This window comes from Manis javanica, chromosome 2 (assembly GCF_040802235.1).
Source record: "Manis javanica isolate MJ-LG chromosome 2, MJ_LKY, whole genome shotgun sequence".
Taxonomy (NCBI): domain Eukaryota; kingdom Metazoa; phylum Chordata; class Mammalia; order Pholidota; family Manidae; genus Manis; species Manis javanica.
The window spans coordinates 201,746,361-201,772,120 of record NC_133157.1 but is presented as its reverse complement, the minus strand read 5'-3'; the positions used below and the strand labels follow the sequence as shown (position 1 = coordinate 201,772,120).

At 37.5% G+C, this 25,760-nt stretch overlaps 1 protein-coding gene across 9 annotated transcripts in view; it reads left to right on the top strand.

Annotated features, from left to right (window-relative positions):
• The window catches only part of TAF2 (TATA-box binding protein associated factor 2), a 132,835-nt gene that overhangs the window by 89,093 nt on the left and 17,982 nt on the right, over window positions 1-25,760 (top strand). For 7 of the 9 annotated variants that reach the window (XR_012128389.1, XR_012128388.1, XM_073230009.1 and 4 more), the window contains 3 exons: window positions 14,882-15,111; window positions 16,402-16,557; window positions 17,046-17,151. Coding sequence is in view for 7 of the 9 variants with exons in the window: in XM_073230009.1 (XP_073086110.1) it covers window positions 14,882-15,111; window positions 16,402-16,557; window positions 17,046-17,151 (492 nt within the window). In the remaining 2 variants the exon portion in view is untranslated. The remainder of the gene's footprint in view (window positions 1-14,881; window positions 15,112-16,401; window positions 16,558-17,045; window positions 17,152-25,760) is intronic. The other 2 variants (XM_073230011.1, XM_073230010.1) reach the window with 1 other exon arrangement.

Sequence of the window (25,760 nt, the reverse complement as noted above, 5' to 3'; positions counted from 1 at the left end):
ATCTGTTGATGGCCATTTTGACAATATTAATTCTTCTTATCCATGAGCATGGAATGTGTTTCCATTTATTGGTATCTTCTTTAATTTCTCTCATGAGTGTCTTGTCATTTTCAGGGTATAGGTCTTTCACTTCCTTGGTTAGGTTTATTCCTAGGTTTTTTATTGTTTTTGATGAAATTGTGAATGTAAATGTGTTCCTTATTTCTCTTTCTGCTAGTTCATCATTAGTGTATAGGAATGCAGCAGATTTCTGTGTATTAATTTTGTTTCCTGCAACGTTACTAAATTCAGATGTTAGATCTAGGAGTTTTGGAGTGGAGTCTTTAGGACTTTTTATGTACAATATCATTTCATCTGCAAACAGTGACAGTTTAACTACGTCCTTGCCACTCTGGATGTGTTTGATTTCTGTGTTGTCTGATTGCCATGGCTAGGACCTCCAGAACTTTGTTGAATAAAAGTGGGGAGAGTGGCATCCTTGTCTTTTCTCCAATCTTAAGGAAAAGCTTTCAGCTTTTCGCTGTTAAGTGATGTTGGCTGTGGGTTTGTCATATATGGCCTTTATTATGTTGAGGTACTTGCCCTCTGTATCCAATTTTGTTGAGTTTTTATGATGAATGGATGTTGAATTTTGTCAAATGCTTTTTCAGCATCTATGGAGGTGATTATGTGGTTTTTGTTCTTTTTGTTGATGTGGTGGATGATGTTGATAGATTTTCAAATGTTATTCCATCCTTGCATCCCTGGAATAAATCCTACTTGATCATGATGGATAATCTTTTTGATGTAATTTTTAATTCAGTTTGCCAATATTTTGTTGAGTATTTTTGCATCTATGTACATCAGGGATATTGGTTTGTAATTTTCTTTTTTTTAGTCTCTTTAACTGATTTTGGTATTAGAGTGATGCTGGCCTCGTAGAATGAGTTTTGAAGTATTCCCTCCTCTTTGACTTTTTTGGAAAACTTTAAGGAGGATAGGTATTAGGTCTTCACTAAATGTTTGATAAAATTCAGCAGTGAAGCCTTAGAGTCCAGGAGTTTTGTTCTTAGGTAGTTTTTGATTACCAGTTCAATTTCATTGCTGGTAATTGGTCTGTTCAGATTTTCTGTTTCTTTCTGGGTCAGCCTTGGAAGGTTGTATTTTTCCTAGAAAGTTTTCCGTTTCTTCTAGGTTACCCAGTTTATTAGCGTATAATTTTTCATAGTATTCTCTTATAATTCTTTGTATTTCTGTGGTGTCCTTAGTGATTTTTCTGTTCTCATTTCTGATTCTGTTTATGGGTGTGGACTCTCCTTTTTTCTTGATAAGTTTGGCTAGGGCTTTATCAATTTATTTATTTTCTCAAAGAACCAGCTCCTGCTTTCATTGATTCTTTCTGTTGTTTTATTCTTCTCAATTTTATTTATTTCTGTCTTAGTCTTCATTATTTCCCTCCTTCTACTGAGTTTGGGCCTCAATGGTTTTTCTGTTTCTAGTTCCATTAATTGTGAGTTTAGACTATTCATATGGGACTGTTATTCTCCTGAACTAGGCTTGTATTGCAATATATTTCCCTCTTAGCATGGCCTTTGCTGCATCCTGCAGATTTTGCAGAGTTGAATTGTTGTCATTCGTCTCCATATATTGCTTGATCTCTTTTTATTTGGTCATTGATCCATTGATTATTTAGAAGCATGTCATTAAGCCTCCATGTGTTTGTGGGCTTTTTTTTCTTTGTATAATTTACTTCTAGTTTCATATCTTTTGATCTGAGAAGCTGGTTGGTACAATTTCAATCTGTTTTAATTTACTGAGGCTCTTTTTGTGGCCTAGTATATGATCTATTCTTGAAAATGATCCATGTGCACTTGAGAAGAATGCATATCCTGTTGCTTTTGGATGGGGTGTTCTGTGCATGTCTGTTAGGTCCATCTGTTCTAATGTGTTGTTCATTGCCTCTGTTTCTTTACTTATTTCTGTCTGGTTCATCTGTCCTTTGGAGTGAGTGGTGTGTTGAAGTCTCCTAAAATGAATGCATTTCATTCTGTTTCCCCCTTCAATTCTGTTAGTATTTGTTTCGCATATGTAGATTATCCTGTGTTGGGTGCACAGATATTTATAATAGTTATATCCTTTTGTTGGACTAACCTCTTTATCATTATGTAATGTCCTTTTTTGTCTCTCATTACTTTTTTTGTTTTGAAGTCTATTTTGTCTGATACAAGTACTGCAACTCCTGCATTTTTCTCCCTCTTAGTTGCATGAAATATCTTTTTCCATCCCTTTACTTTCAGTCTGTTTATGTCTTTGGGTTTGAAGTGAGTCTTTTGTAGGCAGCATATAGACGGGTCTTGTTTTTTTTTTTATCAATTCATTGACTATGTCTTTTGATTGGTGCATTAAGACCGTTTACATTTAGGGTGATTATTGATAGGTATGTTCTTATTGCCATTTCAGGCTTTAGATGTTTCGTTACCAATGATTCAAGGGTAACTGTTGACTAATTTAACTCACTTAGTATGCTATTACAAACACAACCTCAAGGTTCTTTTTTTTTGCTCCTTTTTCTTGCTCCTCCAATCTTTATATATTAGGTATCACATTCGGTACTCTTTGTCCCTTGATTGACTTTGGCGGTAGTTGATTTGACTGCATCTGCTTAGTAATTAATTGTTTTACTTTGCTATGGTTTTATTTCCCCTGGTGACAGCTGTTTAGCCTTAGGAATACTTCCATCTGTAGTAGTCCCTCCAAAATGCACTGTAGAGGTGGTTTCTGGGGGTAAATTCTCTTAGCTTTTGTTTATCTGAAAATTGTTTAACTCCTCCTTCAAATTTAAATGATAACTTTGCTGGGTATAGTATTCTTGGTTTGAGGCCCTTCCATTTCATTGCATTAAATATATCATGCCACTCCCTTCTGGCCTGTAACATTTCTGTTCAGAAGTCTGATCATAGCCTGATGTGTTTTCCTTTGTATGTGATTTTTTTTCTCTCTGTGGCTGGTTTTAAAAGTCTGTCCTTATTCTTGGTTCTTTGCCATTTGAATTATTATATGTTTTGGTGTTGTCTTCCTTGGGTCCCTTGTGTTGGGAGATCTGTGTACCTCCATGGCCTGAGAGACTATCTTCTTACCCAGAAAGGGGAATTTTTCAGCAATTACCTCCTGAAAGACACTTTCTATCCGTTTTTCTCTCTGTTCTTCTTCTGGTACCCCTATAATGTGAATATTGTTCCGTTTGTATTGGTCACACACTCCTCCCAATATTCTTTCATTCTTAGAGATCCTTTTTTCTCTCTGTGCCTCAGCTTTGTATTCCTCTTTAATTTCTGTTCCATTTACCATCTCTTCTATTACCTCGGATCTGCTTTTAAATCCCTCCATTGTATGTTTAATTTCACATATCAAATTTCTTAATGATTGAATTTCCATCCTAAATTAGTCCCTGAGTTCTCGAATATTTTTCTGTACCTACATGAGCATGTTGATGATTTTTATTTTTCACTCTCAGGAGGATTGGTGAGTTCAGTTTCATTTGGCCCTTTTTCTGGTGTTGTGAGATTTTTATTTGAAACAGGTTCCTTTGACGTTTCATATTTGTATGTTGCACCCTCTAGTGCCCAGAAGCTCTAGTCTCTGGAGCTTCACAGCCCCTGGAGTGATGTCGAGAGTCACAGTGGAGTGGCATTTGTACTGGAGGGAGGAAATAGCTGTTTCCTGCTTCCTGGCTGCAGTGCCTGTCTCCACTGTCACAACCATTGGGCTTCACACAAGTGTAAGCCTCTGTTCTTTGCATCTATAGCTGCTGTAGGCTGGGCCTCCCTCTTGCTGGCCTGAAATGAGGGAAGGGACTACTGGTTTGCAGGCTGGTGCCCGCAGGCCAGTAGGAAGGTGTAGCAGACTGTGTATCACAGTGAGGGTCCTCTGAGCTGAGTAGCCAACCAGGGGGATGGAGTGTCTTAAGCTCCTGAAAATTCCCAATCTGCTGGGCAGAGTGCCCCAGGTTGTCTACCTTATCCCTTTTCCCGCACAGCAAGCTCCGTGAAAATCCAGTCCCTTCAGCAGCCCTCTTGCTGCTAGGAAGCCTCTCAGACAGCCCACCTATCCATTGTCCCAGAGCAGCCGGATGTGGATCCCTGTCTTCCACAAATGGCTGGAATCTCAGTCTCCCCAAGAATTGCGCCTGTCTTAGTTTCCAAACCCCACTAATCTTCAGAGCACCATGGAATTTAGGTTTGTGCTCCCATAGCAGATCTCCAGGGCTGGATGTCAGCAGAACTAGGCTTCCACACCTCCCCACTCCATTTCTCTTCCTCCCACTAGTGAGCTGAGGTGGGTGAAAGCGCTCGGATCCTGCTGGATTAAGGCTTTGGTACATTACCGTGTTTCTTGAGGTCTTTTCTGTTCTCCAGGTGTATGCAGTCTGGTTCAGCCTTCTTTCCTGTTGCTCTTTTAGGATTAGTTGTATTAACATATTTTTGTAATATATGGAGGTTTGGGAGGAGTTCTCTGTCTCACCTCTCATGCCGCCATCTTGAATCGCTGTTATGAACAGGCTGTTTTTAATTAAAAATACCACATTGTCTAAGGGCAACCTTTTCTAAAGGCTTCAAGCACTAATTTATTCACCTGGTTTTTTTTGCGCATATCCTTTTGTCACTATTCTATATTTTGGGTATAGAAAGGTGCCTTCTATATTAACATAGTGTGAGGGCAAGAGAGCTACAGGAACAGGTAAGTTAGAATACAAATAGGCAGTTGCTAAAATAAAAAGTAGAGTAAACTACTGTAGGAAGTTGAAGAACAGAACCATGAACCCTGCCTGGAATGCCATGTTCATGGAATGGTGACATTTGAGCTAGCTCTTGAGGAGTAGAGAGTTTGCCACAGGAGAAAGGCATTTTAGGTAAGAGAATTATGTATAAAAGCCTTGAGTTCTGAAAAGGTGTATGGAAAAGAATGAGTGTTATCTGTAAAGATACTTCAGAATATAAAACTGGAAGGCTTTAGGAGTTTGCATTTTATACTGTAGGCAATGAGGAATAGGTTGAGTTATGACTTGGCTGGCTTCTGTTAGCTGTATGTATTTTTTTTTGGTATCATTAATCTACAATTACATGAGTAACACTAATTTTTACTAGACTCCAGCCATTACCAAGTTGTCCCCACATACCCAATTGCAGTCAATGTCCATCAGCATAGTAAGATGCTATAGAAACACTACCTGTCCTTCCCATGTCCCCCTACCCCCATATTATACATGCTAATCATAGTATCCCCTTTCTTTCCCCCCACTCTTATCCCTCCCTTCCCACCCATCCTCCCTGGTCCCTTTCCCTCTCGTAACTGTTAGTCCATTCTTGGGTTCTGTGAGTCTGCTGCTGTTTTGCTCCTTCAGTTTTCCTTTGTTCTTATACTCCACAGATGAGTGAAATCATTTGATACTTGTCTTTCTCTGCCTGGCGTATTTCACTGAGCATAATACCCTCTAGGTTCATCCATGTTGTTGGAAATGGTAGGATTTGTTTTCTTCTTATGGCTGAATAATATTCCATTGTGTATATGTACCACATCTTCTTTATCCATTCATCTACTGATGGACACTTAGGTTGCTTCTATTTCTTCGCTATTGTAAATAGTGCTGCAATAAACATAGGGGTGCATATGTCTTTTTCAAACTGGGTTGCTGCAGTCTTAGAGTAAATTCCTAGAAGTAGAATTCCTGGGTCAAATGGTATGTCTATTTTAAGCTTTTTGAGGAACCTCCATACTGATTTCCACAATGGTTGAACTAATTTACATTCCTACCAGCAGTATAGGAGGGTTCCCCTTTCTCCACAACTTCGACAACATTTGTTGTTTGTCTTTTGGGTGGTGGCGATCCTTACTGGTTTGAGGTGATATCTCATTGTGGTTTTAATTTGTATTTCTCTGATGACTAGTGATGTGGAGCATCTTTTCATGTATCTGTTGGCCATCTGAATTTCTTCTTTGAAGAACTGCCTGTTCAGTTCCTCTGATGATGTTTTAATTGGATTATTTACTTTTTGTTTGTTGAGGTATGTGAGCTCTTTGCATATTTTGGATCTCAGCCCTTTATCAGATCTGTCATTTATGAATATATTCTCCCATACTGTAGGATGCCTTTTTCTTCTATTGGTGGGGCCTTTGCTGTACATAAGCTTTTCAGTTTGATTTAGTCCCACTTGTTCATTTTTGCTTTTGTTTCCCAGGAATATATGTTCGTGAAGATGATGCTCATGTTTATGTCCAAGAGATTTTTGCATATGTTTTTTTCAACAGTTTTATGGCTTCATAGCTTACATTCAGGTCTTTGATCCTTTTTGAATTTACTTTTGTGTATGGGGTTAGACAATGATCCAGTTTCATTCTCTTACATGTAGCTGTCCACTTTTGCCAACACCAGCTGTTGAAGAGGCTGTCATTTCCACACTGTATGTCCATGGCTCCTTTATTATATATTAATTGAGCGTATATGTTGGGTTAATATCTGGACTCTCTATTCTGTTCCACTGGTCTTTGGGTCTGTTCTTGTGCCAGTACCAAATTGTCTTGATTACTGTGGCTTTGTAGTAGAGCTTGAAGTTGGAGAGTGAGATCCCTGCTGCTTTATTCTTCCTTCTCAGGATTGCTTTGGCTATTTGAGGTCTTTTGTGGTTCCATGTGAATTTTAAAACTATTTGTTCCAGTTCGTTGAAGAATGTTGTTGGTATTTTGATAGGCATTGTATTGAATCTGTAGATTGCTTTAGGCAGAATGGCCATTTTGACAATATTAATTCTTCCTAACCAAGAGCATGGGATGAGTTTCCATTTGTTAGTGTCCTCTTCAGTTTCTCTTAAGAGTGTTGTAGTTTTCAGGGTATAGGTCTTTCATTTCCTTGGTTAGGTTTATTCCTAGGTATTTTATTCTTTTTGATGCAATTGTGACTGGAATTGTTTTTCTGATTTCTCTTTCTGTTAGTTCATCATCAGTGTATAAGAAAGTCTCAGATTTCTGTGTGTTAACTTTGTATCCTGCATCTTTGCTGAATTCAGATATTAGTTCTAGTAGTTTTAGAGTGGAGTCTTTAGGGTTTTTTATGTACAATATCATGTCATCTGCAAATAGTGACAGTTTGACTTCCTCTTTACTTATCTGGATGCCTTGCATTTCTTTGTTTTGTCTAATTGTCGTGGCTAGGATCTCCAGTACTATATTGAATAACAGTGGGGAGAGTAGTCATCCCTGTCTTGTTCCCGATCTTAGAGGAAATGCTTTCAGCTTCTCGCTGTTCAGTATGATGTTCGCTGTGGGTTTATCATATATGGCCTTTATTATGTTGAGGTACCTGCCATCTATACTCATTTTGTTGAGAGTTTTTATCATGAATGGATGTTGAATTTTGTCGAATGCTTTTTAAGCATCTATGGAGATGATCATGTGGTTTCTGTCCTTCTTTTTGTTGACGTAGTGGATGATGTTGATGGATTTTCGAATGTTGTACCATCCTTGCATCCCTGAGGTGAATCCCACTTGATCATGGTGTATGATCCTCTTGATGTATTTTTGAATTCGGTTTGCTAATATTTTGTTGAGGATTTTTGCATGTATGTTCATTAGGGATATTGGTCTGTACTTTTGTTTTTTGGTGGGTTCTTTGCCTGGTGTTGGTATTAGAGTGATGCTGGCTTCTTAGAATGAGTTTGGAAGTATTCCCTCCTCTTCTATTTTGTGGAAAACTTTTAGGAGAATGGGTATTATGTCTTCTCTATATGTCTGATAAAATTCAGCGGTGAATCCATCTGGCCCAGGGATTTTGTTCTTGGGTAGCTTTTTGATTACTGTTTCAATTTCTTTGCTGGTAATTGGTCTGTTTAGATTTTCTGTTTCTTCTTTGGTCAGTCTTGAATGGTTGTATTTTTCTAGGAATTTGTCCATTCTGTTTTCTAGCTTTTTAGCATATAGAACTGCCTTCGCTGCATCCCACAGAAGTTGGGGCTTTATGCTGTTGGTGTCATTTGTCTCTGTATATTGCTTGATCTCTGTTTTAATTTGGTCATTGATCCATTGATTATTTAGGAGCATGTTTTTCAGCCTCCATGTGTTTGTGAGCGTTTTTGCTTTTTTTGTAGAATTTACTTCTACTTTTATGCCTTTGTGGTCTTAGAAGTTGGTTGGTAGAATTTCAATCTTTTTTAATTTATTGAGGCTCTTTTTGTGGCCTAGTATGTGGTCTATTCTGTAAAATGTTCCATGTGCACTTAAGAAGAATGTGTATCCTGCTGCTTTTGGGTGTAGGTTTCTGCAGATATCTGTTAAGTCCATCTGTTCTAGTGTGTTGTTGGGTGCCTCTGTGTCCTTACTTATTTTTTGTCTGGTGGATCTGTCCTTTGGAGTGAGTGGTGTGTTGAAATCTCCTAGAACAAATGCACTGCATTCTATTTCCTCCTTTAATTCTGTTAGTATTTGTTTCACATATGTAGGTGCTCTTCTATTGGGTGCATATATATTTATAATGGTCATAACCCCTTGTGTATCATTATGTAATGTCCTTCTTTGTCTCTTATTACTTTCTTTGCTTTGACGTCTATTTTGTCTGATGCAAGTACTGCAACACCTGCTTTTTTCTCCCTATTGTTTGCATGAAATATCTTTTTCCATCCCTTGACTTTTAGTTTGCTTATGTCTTTGGGTTTTAGGAGAGTCTCTTGTAAGCAGCATATAGATGGCTCTTGCTTTTTTGTCCATTCTGTTACTCTGTGTCTTTTGATTGGTGCATTCTGTCCATTTACATTTAGGGTGATTATTGAAAAATATGTACTTATTGTCATTACAGGCTTTAGGTTTGTGGTTACCAAAGTTTTAAGGGTAGTTTCTTTACTATCTAGCCATCTAACTTAACTCTCTTATGAAGGTATTATAAACACAGTCTGATGATTCTTTATTTCTCTCCCTTCTTATTCCTCCTCCTCCATTCTTTTTATGTTAGGTGTTTTATTCTGTACTCTTTTGTGTTTCCTTTGTCTGCTTTTTTGAGTAGTTGATTTTATTTTTTATCTTTAGTTAGTATTTGGTTTGTCTTCTCTCTGTGTTGTGATTTCATTTTCTCTGTTGACATCTATTTAGCCTTAGGATTGCTTCCATCTACAGCAGTCCCTTTAAAATGTCCTGTAGATATAGTTTGTGGGAGGGAAATTTCCTCAACTTTTGTTTAGGAATTGTTTAATCTCTCCTTCATATTTAAATGATAATCATGCTGGATCGAGTATTCTTGTTTCAAGGCCCTTCTGTTTCATTGCATTCAATATATCATGCCATTCTCTTCTGGCCTGTAAGGTTTCTTTGAGAAGTCTGATGATAGCCTGATGGGTTTTCCTTTGTAGGTGACCTTGTTTTTCTCTCTGGCTGCCTTTAACACTCTGTCCTTGCTCCTGATCTTTGCTGTTTTAATTATTATATGTCTTGGTGTTGTCCTCCTTGGGTTCCTTGTGTTGGGAGTTCTGTGTGCTTCCATGGTCTGAGAGCCTATTTCCTCCCCCAGTTTGGGGAAGTTTTCTGCAATTATTTCTTCCAAGACACTTTCTATCCCTTTTTCTCTGTCTTCTTCTTCTGGTACCCCTATAATGCGAGTATTGTTCTTTTTGTTTTTTTCCACACAGTTCTCTTAATATTCTTTCATTCCTGGAGATCCTTTTATCTCTCTCTGCGTCAGCTTCTCTGTGTTCCTGTTCTCTGATTTCTGTTCCATTAATGGGTTCTTGCATCTTATCCAGTCTTCTCTTAAGTCCTTCTCAAGATTGTTTTATGTCTGTATTCTCCCTCCCAAATTGTTCCCTTAGCTCTTGCATATTTCTCTGCAGGTCCGTCAGCCTGGTTATGACCTTTATTTTGAATTATTTTTCAGTAAGATTGGTTAAATCTATCTCCCCAGGCCCTCTCTCAAGGTTTTTCTTGGTAATTCTGGACTGGACCAAATTATTCTGCCTTTTCATGGCGATAGAGTTAGGTAGCTGTAAGCAGGTAGTGCATGTGTCAGCTGGGAGAGCAATGTCCTTTCCTGCTTGCTGGTTGCCTTCCCCTTCTCTGGTCCCTTTGTCCAGGTATGGAGCAGCCTTCAGAATAATCCCTTAAGCTGCTGTGGGTGGGGTCGCCATCAGTGTATCCCAGAGCTTGCGGGGAGTGGCAGGTGCACCAGGTGTGCTCTCCTGTGAAAGTGGTACTCCTTCATGCCTTTCCCAGGTTTCTTCTGCCTGTTTTGGCTACCTGCATGCCGGTGGCAGCCTTTGGCTATGGCCTGGGCGGCTGCGCACTGAGAGGAGATTCTGGACGGCTGCTTTTGGCATGGCTGCTCCCGGGCTGCTCTGCTGCTGCTTTATGCACGTTTGGCCACTCCCTAGCTGCTCTGCTGCCGCTGCCGCTTGTGCCCGTGGCCGTTCCTTGGCTGCTTCTCCACCGCCGCAGGTTTGTGCGGCTGCTCCCAGGCTGCTCTGCTACTGCTGCTGCAGGCTTACGCGGCCGCTCCCAGGTGTTCTGCCGCCGCCTCAGGCGTGCATGGCTGTTCCCCGCCACTGGCGTGCATGGCCACTCTCCAGCTACTGGGCTGCTGTTTCAGGGGCCGTGCCGGCCATGGGAATGAGTGGCAGTCTCCTTATCACCGTGAGGGGCTTCAGGGCTGCGTTGCCATCCAGGGGTCTGAGGTGCCTGATGTTCCTCCTGCTGGGCTGAGTGTGCTGGGACACTTCCGTCTAGCTGTTAGGCTCCTGTCCCTTTAAGACTTTCAGAAAGCCCTCACTTTTCTTTTGTCCCAAGTTAGCTGGTTGCGGGGCGGGGACTTGCTTGCAGATTCTGATTTTCCATTTCTCTAATACCCAGCACCCTGTGCACCATGTGTCTGCCCTCCCAGTGAGGATTGCTAGAGCTGGTTGTTTTGCAGTCCTAGGCTTTCACTCACTCCCTGCTCCAACTCCTTCAGCCGGGGAGCTGGGGTGGGGATAGCCCTCCCGTCCTGCCAGGCCGCGGCTTGTATCTTTCCCCCCTTCGTGAGATGCTGAGTTCTCAAAGAAGTAGATGTAGCCTGGCTGTTGTTCTGTATCCACTGGTCTCTCTTTAGGAATAGTTGTATTGTATTTTCAAAAATATGTATGGTTTTGGGAGGAGATTTCCATTGCCCTACTCACACCACCATCTTGGCTCCTCGAATTTTTTTTTTCTTATTAAAAAGTTGGTTTCCTTTCACAAAGAAAAATGTTTCAAAATTCAGAACATATGAGATCCTACCTTTTATAGCTTTAGGTGAGTTACTGGACTGTAGACCAACAAGACAGTAATTAAAAAGATGGAAATGTCAGAATTGGAAATTTTTATTAGTGCTAATATTTTGCTTGTAAGTACTTGCTCTGGTCTTGTCAGCTTAGCAATGTTTTTCATTTCTTAAGGTACGGACCTTCATTGATGAAGAGGTAGCATTATAAAAGAATATCTAACCAGTGTTCCTAAGCTGTGCTTCCGTGTTTGGCAAATTACTGTAAGAATGACATAGAAACATTTATGTAATTGTTTAGGACATTGAAGGCTGTTTACATCATAATATTTAGTGTTTGGAAGTTGACAGGTACATGCTAAGGGGTAGAATAAGGGACAACTTCTGATTCAGTTTGGTAGGATTTGCCAGGTTTCAGAGTAAGAAAATAAATTTGCTCTTTTTACTTAGTGTAAGATGGACAGAAAGAACAGTGCAGAACTATACCCTGTGGCAATTGTATTGATCTGGTCTGACTGGAAATTTCCAAGCTTCCAAGCCTCTGTCATCAGGCATGCTAGGTTTATTGAAAAATGTCCTGACAACAGTGGCTTTCAAAGTGAGCTTTCTTCCTCTTAGCAGCTTTTTGGCTTGATCAGCTTTCATAGCAATTATTTCAGAAAATGAAGTAATGATCTTTTTTTTTGATTTGATGTGCTATTTTCGGGGTTTGTCTTTGGATACTTAATGATTTGAATAGAGACCATCAATACTGGGTTCGTACTTCCTCCTTGAGTATTCTTCGGATTCAAGTAAGTGTGGTTGGCCTCAGAGTATTAAGTACAGAGGGCAGAACAGACAGCATTTTCGCCTAAGAGGAGAGAATAATGACTTGTTTTTCCCATATGAACATTTCTTGCCATTTAAGTGGTTGGCATGGGAGGGGTACCTAGAAGATTAAAGAAGGGTCTTAAAACGTGGTAACTGAAGGCAGATTTCAGCAGCTGTTCCACTGCCTCTCTCTAGTGGAATTGATTAATTTGTCATAGTAAAATTTTAGACCTGAGGGTATCTAAGTTAATTTTTCTCATTTTAGTGCCCAGGCAGCTGGCTCTCTCAAGATTACAGGGATAACTTGAAATAGAGCAGAAGTGCCTTTTCCCACTATTCTGATCAATTTAATCCCACTATAATAATACAATAAGATTTTATTCTATGATTTTGAAGTATAATGGAGTTCTAATTTTTTTCTCTTTTTTAATTTTAACAGAAGCACTGCTATTCATTTTTTAGGTCCCTCCTATCAGCTCTGAATTTTGATATTTTCAAGTCAATTTTTTGAGGAAAAACAAACACAAGCAAGAACTTCCTTCAGGAATAAAACAATAATGTTCCATCCTCCATCCAAATTGAAGGTCTGCCAAAATCTTCAACAAACCAAAGCCCATATAGAAATAGAAAGTAATTCTATTTAAATAGAAATAATAAATAGAAAATGACTCAGTGCATTTAGCAGTTGAGCACAGTAGGAGCTGGCCTAATCATCCTTAAGCTGTTTTTCAAAAAATGAAAAAGAACACTCTGGCTCATCAAAATATATAATTTTCCATTTTCTTTTTTATATTAAAATAGTAATTTTTCAAAAAAAACTTTCAGGAATTCACACTCATTTGCCTGACTGGTTTTGAAGTGACCTACAGCATTTGAAGGTTCAGGATGGTTGTTTGCAGCAGACATAATTAGGTGATACTTTTCTTCAAGGTTTAGTTTTACTCTAGGATATATACCCTAAACTGTTCTAGTTTTCCTTACTGATAAAATGCCTAAGATTCACTCCTTTTCTTGGTACACCCATGATTGATTTACAGGGCTAGGGCAGGGTTCCCTCTCTTCCCTCAGAGGGTTGAACCCTCCAGCCTTTGTAATAAAAGGCCCAGGAATCTGATAGCTGTCCTTTATGGAACCTTTACGTGTATATAAATGCTTTGAGAAGAATAATGTAACACTTAACGAAAAATTAAGCAATGTCAAGCTATTATATTCCTGAGAAGAAAGTGGATTTCCAGTTTGAAATCCTCTCACTTTGTACTGTTCTTCCCATTTCTAGTTTCTCTATAGTTTTTATGACAAAAGCCTCATCCTCCTGAAGAGCCCCTGCCTCCTTCTCTTGCATTTAACAGCATCACGTTTCTCTTACTTTATCACACGTAGCAACAATGAATATGTCTTAGTAAGATTGATAATAGCTGTTCGACAGCGTGTAGTATACAAGGTGCCTAGAATGAGGTACTACATAATGCAAACTGTAAAATGGTAATTCTTCCCACATGATTTCCTTTGTATGTAATTAATATGTTTACTTAGCTGTTAGAGTAAATCTCTTCATAATCACTATTTTATCACAATTTATTTACCTAACTCTAACATTTGTTGTTGAAAACCACAAAGCTTAATGTTTATGCTGTCCAAAAGTTGTAACTTCTTTCCTTTCTGTTTCTCCTCTTCAAACATGGTACTCTTTTGAAACCAGACTTCTTGGTCAAAATTAAGTATTAAGGGGTTTATATTTCTTATCTAGAAGAATTTACGTATTTCTTCCTCTCATTTGCTTTAAATTCTCTAGATTGTTTTAAAGTCCACCAACAAACCATGGAAATTACATAACCGTTAATGACAAATTTCATCTGTCAGGTCTCTTTGATGCAGTATCTGCCTGGAGTGCTCTGGTTGGGGAAGAAAAGGGAAGTGAGAAAGAACTGTGGTATCAGTGTGCTCTAGTCTGTCACTGTTATGGGGTAAGGTAAAATCTGAGACCAGAAACCTTATTTTAGAAATGAAAAATCTGAGTCTCAGAGAAATTGATAGAACTTGCTTTTGGTCTCTCATCTTCTTGAAATTTAATTTCTGCATAGCAGTCTTCTTGTCAATACATATTTTATTATATGTTGCCATCTCTGGGGTTTGCTTATTTTTTGTTAATTTTTCTTTAAACAAATACCTGGTAGAACAACACAAATATAAAAGTGTTTTTTTGCAAAATATTTTCCTCCTATACAGTAAGTTAAAGTTTATAAATGAGCTATTTCATATAGTTGTAGGATTTCTTATATTTCAAACCTGAGCATAATAAATTTGAAAGCTAGGATAATTCGTTTTACATGCTAGGGTTCATGAAGGCTCATAGAGTGCCATTTTCAAAACAGGCTATTACAGAAGAAAGTCAGACAAGATGAACAGAGAATGAATGAATGTGGAATAGTTACTGAGGAGGAGGAATTGAAAGGAAGATATAAAAAATACACCTTTTGGAATATTAGATTTTCAACGAATATCTAATTTTCATTTTGTAGGAAGAATGGCATGATAATAAAATGTTTAATGTTTTCCAATTATAAAATGCGTTAGTTCAATCACTAACATTTTTTGTTTCTATAAGAATTTGTAAGTATCTGCTGAGATAAGGCACCTCTTAGAGGGTTTGCCAGTGGGCCCTAGGTTAGTAGATGCCTCATTCGTGTGTGCTTCAGCAGCATATATGCTGGAAGAGATGGCTCCTTTTAGGCATCCTTTCATCCCTTCTCTCTGTACAGGTTCTGGAACAGTTAACAGTGTATATTGTGCATATTGATTTTTATTTCTTGATTATTTATTTCTTAGGTACTTCACACGACTGGAGGTTACGGTGTGGTGCTGTGGACTTGTACTTCACGCTTTTTGGCCTCAGTAGACCTTCCTGCTTACCCTTGCCAGAGCTTGGGTTGGTTCTTAATCTGAAGGAGAAAAAAGCTGTCTTGAATCCGACCATAATTCCAGAGGCCACAGCAGGCAACCAAGAAGCTGTGCTTAATCCAAGTGGTCACATACAGCTAGTTGGATTTCAGAATCCTGTAAGAATCACATGTTATTACAGAAGGTGTAGTTTTATTTTATCATATAGAGGTTTCTAGAGAAGAGAATTACTTTCTTTGAACTGGCAAGGTTGAAAGCCACTAACAGTGTCTTGTATCATTTTTAAAACTGCTGGCTGATGTTAGTTTAGCACTTAACAGTAATAAAGTGCCACTGACAACTACATCGTGGCATGTAATAGTGATGGACTGTCAGTCCATTTACTCCTTTGGTGATGACTTAGTGATTTTTTGTACTTGGAGAGAATTCCTTCAAGTAGTAGAAAACTGAAGGGAATATTTAACTTATTTCATATTACACTGCCTTGTCCTTACATAGTAATGGCAAGTTGTTTGAACACAGGGACTCTGGCTTTCTTTGGCTACTCTTTTTATTATACTCTGTATAATACCTGGTGCAGTTCTAAACATATTAAGTGCCTGGAAAATGCTTGTGGAATTGAATGAATGAATGAATAACAATGAATCATCAGGTAAATGAGTAATCTGCTGATTTGGGAGGAGGTTATGCATTACACTTACATGTGTTTGCCTTTCAAAAAGGTTTTATTTCTGGCTATGCATTAATAAAACTACCAGACTTTTAATAAAAAGACCTTTGTGATACATATCAGTCATTTTACTGTGATTCAGAGAAAGTTTTCCAGAAATGATTTCCTATTGATGAAATGTGCCTAATACATCAAGCTCTATTTTTCACCAATATTTAGACCAGATTACTTGCCTCGCAGTTCCCTACTGGTGTTTTAATACTTTAAAATTCAGATTCTCTCTATGATAGTTAGTAATAATCATTTAAAATTATTTGTTCCCCTAGATTTTCTGAAAAAATATACTTATAAATTTAAAATGTGTCCTAGAGTTGAGTTATGAAGGTGTAAGACAATTCTTTTCATAGAAAACAAGTCTCATTAAAGAGCTTTTTCAGATCTGAATATTTATAAACCTGTGGAATGAAACTGTTTATAAATATTACCCATATATGTTAATTTATCTACATTCATACTTACAGTCTTAAGGATAAGAGGAGAAAATGACACCAAAAAAATATATTCTTTTAGGAAAGCTCTTAAAGTTCACTTAAATATCTACCTTTTCTCCAAAAAAAGACTAGTAGACAGGAAAACGTGAAATTTATTTAAGCCCAATGCTGATAACTTTTAGGCACTGGGCATGCTCTAATCTGCATGATTGCTGTAGCTATTAGTTTTCAGTTATAGTATGAGCTTGTCTTCAGAAATCTAATTTTGATCTTGAATATTGCCACAGGAAGATGATCACCTTGCCAAGGAAGCATCATGTAATATATCAGCTCATCAGCAGGGAGTGAAGAGGAAGGCTGATACACCACTGGGGTTCCCACTAGAACCTGGTCAAATACTGGAGAAGAATGAGGATAGCAGTAAAGTCAAACTCAAAATCAGAGTAAGAAATACAGGTTAAACCTGTATTAACAGTGTAGGACATTCACCTTCTTGTAAATCTTTTTGAATACTTCCAATGGTTTTACCTTAGCAGGAACAGATGGGACAGACTGAGTCATAAAAGAACTTAAATGTCCATCTAAGACATTCCAATTGGTTAATGTCTATTATCACATACTTCTTCTCTGTTCAGGGGAGAACTATGTGTGTACCATCTACCACAGCGTACTACTACTTCCCACAATACAGGAATAGATTTTAGTTGCTATTACATTTCCAGTAATTTCTAATCAGCTTCTTTTGGAGGCTGTACCACATACTCTTTTCTTTCTCTTAATTCTTTTTGAGAAAAAGAAACTATTTTTCCTCTTAAAATTGTTTAGGGGTATATACTGTGGCCTCTCTACTACCTTATCTAACAGGGAAGATCTAAATGCAAAGTGATATAATGGCTCTCTTTCTCCTGTGTTTTCTGTGTATGTGTTTTAGTTTTCAAATTCTCAAGATGAGGAGGAGATTGATATGGATACTGTTCATGATAGCCAGGCATTCATTTCCCATCATCTAAACATGCTTGAAAGGCCATCAACTCCAGGTAATAATAGTTTACTGTATCACTGGATGACAGAGTTCACATGATACTACTATTTTAAAGTCTGTTGCTTTATTTTCACGTGAACAACTATAAAGTTTAAAGGTAACTGGTGTAAAATATTAGATTGTATCAGATAACACATATCAGCAAAAAGAATAAATAAAAAATGTGTTTCTTTTGATTTTCTATTGTATTTTGGTTCTTTAAAAATGTGTGGCATATTTCTGTATTTTGAAATCCATTCTTCAGATTCCTTCCAATAGTTTTAATTTCTTTCTCTCCCTCCACTCCTTTGTTTTTTTTTAGTAGGCTTAACCTCCAAATAAAATACTAGCTCTGGTATTTCAGTAATGTAACCATTATTATATTTATAATTTTTTGACTAAAGTTAATACTTCTCATAATACAACTGCTTTCTCTTTGGGCCTGTCTATTCCATGTAATATTATATAATAGCTTTTTGTGTGTGTGTAAGTTAAGTAGGCATGTTTTATTTTTTACTTTATTTTACTTTTTTATTAAGGTATCATTGATATACACTCTTCTGACAGTTTCACAAGAAAAACAATGTGCTTACTACATTCACCCTTATTATCGAGTCCCCGCCATACTCCACTGCAGTCAATGTCCATCAGTGTAGTAGGATGCCACAGAGTCGCTACTTGTCTTCTCTGTGCTACAGTGTCTTCCCCATGACCCCACACATACCTTATGCACTAATCATGATTCCCTCCAATCCCTTTCTCCCTCCCTCTCCACCCTTCTCCTTTGGTAACCACTAGTTCCTTCTTGGAGTCTGTGAGTCTGGTGCTATTTTCTTCCTTCAGTTTTGCTTCATTGTTATATTCCACAAATGAGGGAAATCATCTGGTATTTGTCTTTCTTTGCCTGACATTTCACTAAGCATAATACCCTCTAGCTCCATCCATGTTGTTGCAAATGGTAGGATTTGTTTCTTATGGCTGAATAGTAATCCATTGTGTGTATGTACCACATCTTCTTTATCTTTTCATCTACTGATGGACACTTTGATTGCTTCCATATCTTGGCTCTTGTACATAGTGCTGCAATAAATATAGGGGTGCATATGTCTTTTTGAATCTGTGAAGTTGTATTCTTTGGGTAAATTCCTAAGAGTGGAATTCCAGGGTCAAATGGTATTTCTATTTTTAGATTTTTTTAGGAACCTCCATATTGCTTTCCACAATGGTTGAACTAGTTTACATTCCCACCAGCAGTGTAAGAGGGTTCTCCTTTGTCTGCATCCTAGCCAGCATTTGTTGTTCCTAGTTTTTTCGATGCTGGTTATCCTAACCTGGTGTGAGGTGATATCTCATTATGGTTTTAATTTGCATTTCCCTGATAATTAGTGATGTGGAACATCTTTTCATGTGCCTGTTGGCCATCTGAATTTCTTTTTTGGAGAATTGTCTATTCATAACCTCCACCTATTTTTTAATTGGATTGTTTGCCTTTTGGTTGTTGAGGCATATGAGTTCTTATATATTTTGGATGTTAACCCCTTGTTGGATATGTCATTTACAAATATATTCTTCCAAACTATAGGATGCCTTTTTGTTCTGCTGATCGTGTCCTTTGCTGTAAAGAAGCTTTGTAGCTTGATGTAGTCCCATTTGTTCATTTTCGCTATTGTATCCCTTGCCTGAGGAGATGTGTTCAGGAAAAAGTTGCTCATGTTTATATTCAGGAGATTATTGCCTTTGTTTTCTTCTAAGGGTTTTATGGTTTCATGACTTACATTCAGGTCTTTGATCCATCTCGAGATCACTTTTGTGTATGGGGTTAGACAATAATCCAGTTTCATTCTCTTGCGTGTAGCTGTCCAGTTTTGCTACTTTACAGCTGTTGAAGAGGCTGTCATTTCCCCATTGTATGTCTATGGCTCCTTTATCATATATTAATTGACCATATATGGTTGGGTTTATATCTGAGCTCTCTAGTCTGTTCCATTGGTCTGTGGGTCTGTTCTTGTGCCAGTACCTATTATCTTGATTACTGTGGCTTTGTAGTAGAGCTTGAAGTTGGGAGCTTAATCTCCCTGGCTTTATTTTTCCTTCTCAGGATTGCATTGGCTATTCGGGGTCATTTATGGTTCCATATGAATTTTAGAACTATTTGTTCCAGTTCATTGAAGAATGCTGTTGGTAATTTGATAGGGATTGCATTGAATCTGTATATTGCTTTGGGCAGGATGGCCATTTTGACGATATTAATTCTTCCCAGCCAGGAGCATGGGATGAGTTCCCATTTGTTAGTGACCTCTTTAATTTCTCTTAAGAGTGTCTTGTAGGTTTCAGGGTATAGGTTTTTTACTTCCTTGGTTAGGTTTATTCCTAGGTATTTTATTCTTTTTGATGCTATTCTGAATGGAATTGTTTTCCTGATGTCTCTTTCTGCTAGTTTATCATTAGTGTATAGGAATGCAGCCGGTTTCCATGTATTAATCTTGTATCCTGAAAGTTTACTGAATTCAGATGTTAGATCTAGTAGTTTTGGAGTGGATTCTTTAGGGATTTTTATGTACAATATCATGTCATCTGCAAACAGTAACAGTTTAACTTCTTCCTTCCTTGCCAGTCTGGATGCCTTTTATTTCTTTGTGTTGTCTGATTGTCGTAGCTAGGATCTCCAGAACTATGTTGAATAACAGTGGGGAAAGTGGGCATCCTTGTCTTGTTCCCTATCTTAAAGGAAAAGCTTTCAGCTTCTCGCTCTTAAGTATGATGTTAACTTTGGGTTTGTGAAATATGGCCTTTATTGTGTTGAGGTACTTGCCCTCTTTATCCATTTTATTGAGAGTTTTATCATGAATGGATGTTGAATTTTGTTGAATGCTTTTTCAGCATCTATGGACATGATCTTGTGGTTTTTGTCCTTAGTTTTGTTGAAGTGGTGGATGATGTTGATGGATTTTCTAATACTGTACCATCCCTACATCCCTGGAATAAATCCTTCTTGATCATGATGGATGTTCTTTGTGATGTATTTTTAAATTCAGTTTGCTAATATTTTGTTGAGTATTTTTGCATCTATGTTCATCAGGTATATTGGTCTGTAATTTTCTTGTTTTGTGGTGTCTTTGCCTAGTTTTGGTATTAGAGTGATGCTGGCCTCGTAGAATGAGTTTGAAAGTATTCCCTCCTCTTCGACTTTTTGGAAAACCTTAAGGAGGATGGGTATTAGGTCTTCACTAAATATTTGATAAAATTCAGCAGTGAAGCCTTCTAGTCAGGTGTTTTGTTCTTAGGTAGTTTTTTGATTACCAGTTCAATTTCATTGCTGGTAATTGGTCTGTTCAGATTTTCTGTTTCTTCCTTGGTCAGCCTTGGAAGGTTGTTATTTTTCTAGAAAGTTGTCCATTTCTTCCAGGTTACCCTGTTTGTTAGCATATCGTTTTTCATAGTTTTCTCTCAATTCTTTGTATTTCTGTGGTATCCTTTGTGATTTTTCCTTTCTCATTTCTGATTCTGTTTATGGGTGTAGACTCTCCTTTTTTCTTGATAAGTCTGGCTAGGGGTTCATCGATTTTGTTTATTTTCTTGAAGAACCAGCTCCTGCTCTCACTGATTCTTTCTATTGTTTTATTCTTCTTGATTTTATTTATTTCTGCTCTAATCTTTATTATGTCCCTCTTTCTCCTGACTTTGGGCCTCTTTTGTTCTTCTTTTTCTAGTTCCATTAATTGTGAGGTTAGACTGTTCATATGAGATTGTTATTCTTTCCTGAGGCAGGCTTGTATTGCAATATATTTCCCTCTTAGCACAGCCTTTGCTAAGCCCCACAGATTTTGCAGTGTTGAATTATTGTTGTCATTTGTCTCCATATATTGCTTGATCTCTGTTTTTATTTGGTCATTGATCCATTGATTATTTAGAAACATGTTGTTAAGCCTCCATGTGTTTTTGGGGTTTTTCATTTTCTTTGCATAATTTATTTCTCGTTTCATACCTTTGTGGTCTGAGAAACTGGTTAGTACAATTTCAATCTTTTTGAAGTTACTGAGGCTCCTTTTGTGGCCTAATAGATGATCTATTCTTGAAAATGATCCATATGCACTTGAGAAGAATGCATATCCTGTTGCTTCTGGATGGAGTGTTCTGCAGATGTCTGTCAGGTCCATCTGTTCTAATGTGTTGTTCAGTGCTTCTGTCTCTTTACTTATTTTCCGTCTGGTTCATCTGTCCTTTGGAGTGAGTGGTGTGTTGAAGTCTCCTAAAATGAATGCATTTCATTCTATTTCCCCCTTCAATTCTGTTAGTATTTGTTTCACATGTGTAGTTGGTCCTTTGTTGGGTGCATAGATATTTGTAATGGTTATATACTCTTGTTGGACTGACCACTTTATCATTATGTAATGTCCTTCTTTATCTCTTGTTACTTTCTTTGTTTTGAAGTCTATTTTGTATGATACAAGTACTGCAACTCCTGCTTTTTTCTCCCTCTTAGTTGCATGAAATATCTTTTTCCTTCTCTTCACTTTTAGTTGTGTATGTCTTTGGGTTTGTAGTGAGTCTCTTATAGGCAGCATATTGACGGGTCTTTTTTTTTATCCATTCAGTGATTTTATGTCTTGATTGGTGCATTCAGGCAATTTACATTTAGGGTGATTATCAGTAAATATTTACATATTGCCATTGCAGGCTTTAGATTTGTGGTTACCAAAGGTACAAGGGTAAGTTCCTTACTGTCTAACCGTCTAATTAAACTTACTTAATATACTATTACAAATGCAATCTAAAGATTCTTTTTCTTTTTTTCCCTCCTTTTTCTTCCTCCTTCATTCTTTATATATTAGTTTTCATATTCTGTACTCTTTGTCTATGCTTTGACTGACTTTGGGAGTAGTTGTTTTGCCTTTGCATCTGCTTAGTAATTAATTGTTCTATGTTCTTTACTGTGGTTTTATTTCCTCTGGTGACAGCTATTTAGACTTAGGAACAGTTGCATCTATAGCAGTCTCCCCAAAGTACACTGTAGAGACAGTTTGTGGGAGGTAAATTCTCCCTGGAATTTGCTTTTGCTTATCTTGAAATTGTTTAATTCCTCCTTCAAATTTAAATGATCATCTTGCTGGGTAGAGTATTCTTGGTTCGAATCCCTTCTGCTTCATTGCATTGAATATATCTTCTACTCCCTTGTGGGCCTGTAAGGTTTCTGTTGAGAAATCTCACGATAGCCTGATGGGTTTTCCTTTCTATGTGATCTTTTTTCTCTCTCCAACTGCTTTCAAAAATCTGTCCTTATCCTTGATCTTTGCCATTTGAATTATTATATGTCTTGGTGTTTTCTTCCTTGGATCCTTTGTGTTGGGAGATCTGTGTACCTCCATGGCCTGAGAGACTATCTCCTTCTTCAGATTGGGAAGTTTTCAGCCACTACGTCCTCAAAGACACTTTCTATCCCTTTTTGTGTCTCTTCTCCTGGTACCCATATAATGTGAATATCTTTCCGTTTGGTTTTGTTACACAGTTCTCTCAATATTCTTGCATTCCTAGAGATCGTTTTTTCTCTCTTTGCTTCAGCTTCTTTGTATTCTTCTTCTCTAATTTCTATTCCATTTACTGTCTCTTTTAACTTCACCTAATCTTTTAAATCTGTCCCTTTTATGTTTAATTTCACATACAGAATTTCTTAATAGTTGAATTTTTGTCCTAAATTCATCCCTGAGTTCTTGAATATTTTTCTGTACCCCCACGAGCATGTTTATGATTTTTATTTTGAAATCTCTTCCAGGAAGATTGATGAGCTCAGTTTCACCTGTCCCTTTTTCTGGTGTTTGTGAATTTTGGTTTGAACTGGGTTCCTTTGATGTTTCATATTTGTATGTAGCACCCTCTAGTTCCCAGAAGCTCTACTGTCTGAAGCTGTTCAGCCCCTGGAATGATGTTGGGGGTCATGCAGGAGCAGTGCTGGTGCCTGGGGCAGGAAAGAGCTGTTTCCTGCTTCCTGACTGCAGTGCCTGCCTCCACTGTCAGAACGAGTGGGCCAAGCGCACAGGTGTAAGGCTCTGTGCTTTGCATTTGTAGCTGCTGTAGGCGGGGCTTTGCTCTGGTGGCCGGTTGCTAGGGCAGGGACTGCTGGTTTGCAAGCTAGTGCTGGCAGTCCAGGAGGAAGGTGCAGCAGGCTGCATATCACCGTGGGGAACCTCGGAGCTGTGTAACCATCCAGGGAGGTATAGCACATGAAGCTCCTGAAAGTTCTCAACCTGCTGGGTAGAGCATGCCTGGACAATTTTGTCCACCTGTCCTTTCTCCTGATCAGCCAGCTCTGTGCAATACTTGCTCCTTTAGTCTCCGACTGCCCGCCTTTCTTTTGTTGTACGGCAACTGGATGTGGATCCCTGTTTTCCACTAGTGGCTAGAATCTCAGTCTCTCCAAATATTCTGCCTGTCTTAGCTCTCCAACTCTAGTTATCTCTGGAGCACCATGCAGTGTATGTTTGTGCTCCCAGAGCAGATCTCCAGGGCTCTGTGTTCAGAACTAGGCTTCCACCCCCTCCCTACTTCATTTCTCTTCCTCCCGCCGGGTGAGCTGGGGTGGGGGAAGGGCTTGGGTCCTGCTGGATCACAGTTTGGTATGTTACCCTGTTTTGTGAGGTCTGCTCTGTTCTCCAGTCATATGCAGTCTGGTTCAGCCTTCTTTCCTGTTGCTCTTTTAGGATTAGTTATATTAACTATATTTTCATATGATATGTGTTTTTGGGAAGAGGTTTCTGTCTCACCTTTCCTGCCGCCATCTTTAATCCCATCCTATATAATAGATTTTTGCAAGCCTCTCTCAAACATCATAATCTTCCTTTTTGAAGATATTTCCTGAGGCAATATCGAGTTGATATATTCTAATTTACTTTATTATTTCCCCATTGGTAAATATTTAGGTTGTTTCTGATTTATTTATTTTTTTATTACAGGTAATTTTGCAGTAAATTACATACATAAAAAACTTTTTTTTTTTTGTCTGATTATGTTCTTAGGATAAATTCCCAAGAAATACACTGTTGGTAAAAAGATTAATTTTAGCCATAATATATTTATCTTCAGAAGATTTTTATGTCTTGATACATTTTGCCATAATGCATTTGGAAGTGATTGCACCTTGTTTAGGTCTTCAGCATTTTTTAATTTCTAGGAATAAAGCTTTGACATAACTTCTACATAAGTTGTGAAATATATAAATGAGTATTTACATATATATAAACAAAGAAATAAAACAAATATATATGAACCTGTCACCTACCTTACTGTGTAGATGATACATTAGAATATAATATATAGTCTTAACATACTCCATTCAGTGGCCGTTCCATCTGTGCTTCTTCCCCAGTTATGCTCATCTGCATTAACTATGAGTATATAGTGTCTTGAATTTTCTTTTTCTTTCTCTTAATCATTCTGTTGCTTTTCTTTATAGCATACCACACAGGTATATGGTCTGTTTGTTTACTTACACTTGATTTTTGAACTTTATGAAAATGGTTTAATAACTCAGGACTGACTTTGTTCTCTCAACATTATGCTTCTAGATTTCATCCATATGTTCATACATAGGCTATAATTCATCAGTTTTCATTTATCATTTTTTATATGTCATAGTATACTATTTTATTGTCATCAGTGTAGAAACAAAAATATTAACTATAAAATGATAATTAAAGTTCATAATACATTTATTTTATTATGAGTATGACTATTATACTGTTACTGTTTCTTTTCGTTCATAACCCACACTGGTTGTGTTTTATGATCTTTACATTTGAAGGTTTTTTATTTTCTTCCTTTGTGTTTTTTTAAAACATATTACATTTGTGTACAGTCCCCCTTAACTACTTGGTCTCCTTTTGTTTAATTTTAGTTAGTGGCCCTAATTTGCTTTTTACTATCTAGTAATCTATAATGATGTAGTAGAATTTGAGACCTGGTTTCAGGTAAAATATAAGAGTATGATATATTTGAAAACTGATAGGTCATGAGGTCTTTGGCTCTTATAATTGTAAGAGGTATTAACAATTATTTGTCACTCTATACATTTTATAGATCAGTGAACTTTTACAGAGAAATGTTGAATGACTTGCCCTGAATGACACATCTGAGTAATAGCTAAATCAAGGCTAGACTCAAATCTGAGAGACCCAAATCTTTTCCATGTGACAAATAAAGGAATTGGCACACAAAGAGATAAATGTTCTATCTACATTTTATATCTAATATGTTGGTAATTTAGAATCAGAACTTGGGTCTCCTGATACCTACTAAAATGTTGTTCACAATATACCATTATAACATTTACTGCTTTAAATATCTTCTATAACCCGTAAATTTTTGTAATCTATTTTTTTCAGTAAATGTTACAATGGACTTTTATTAGCAAATTTTGGGGGAAATAGGCAGTTTACTATGTGTAAAGTTCCACATATATAATAAAAAGTGACATGGTTTCTGCCTCAGAATATGGAATCCAACTTAGATGTACAGCAAGCCAATTGAATACACTGTCTATCTTAAATGTCTATGTTTTCAGACTTAAGCATATGGGAACCATGACAAAGTTTAAATGGTATCTTCAGTAATTTTAAAAATAGTGTTCTTTTT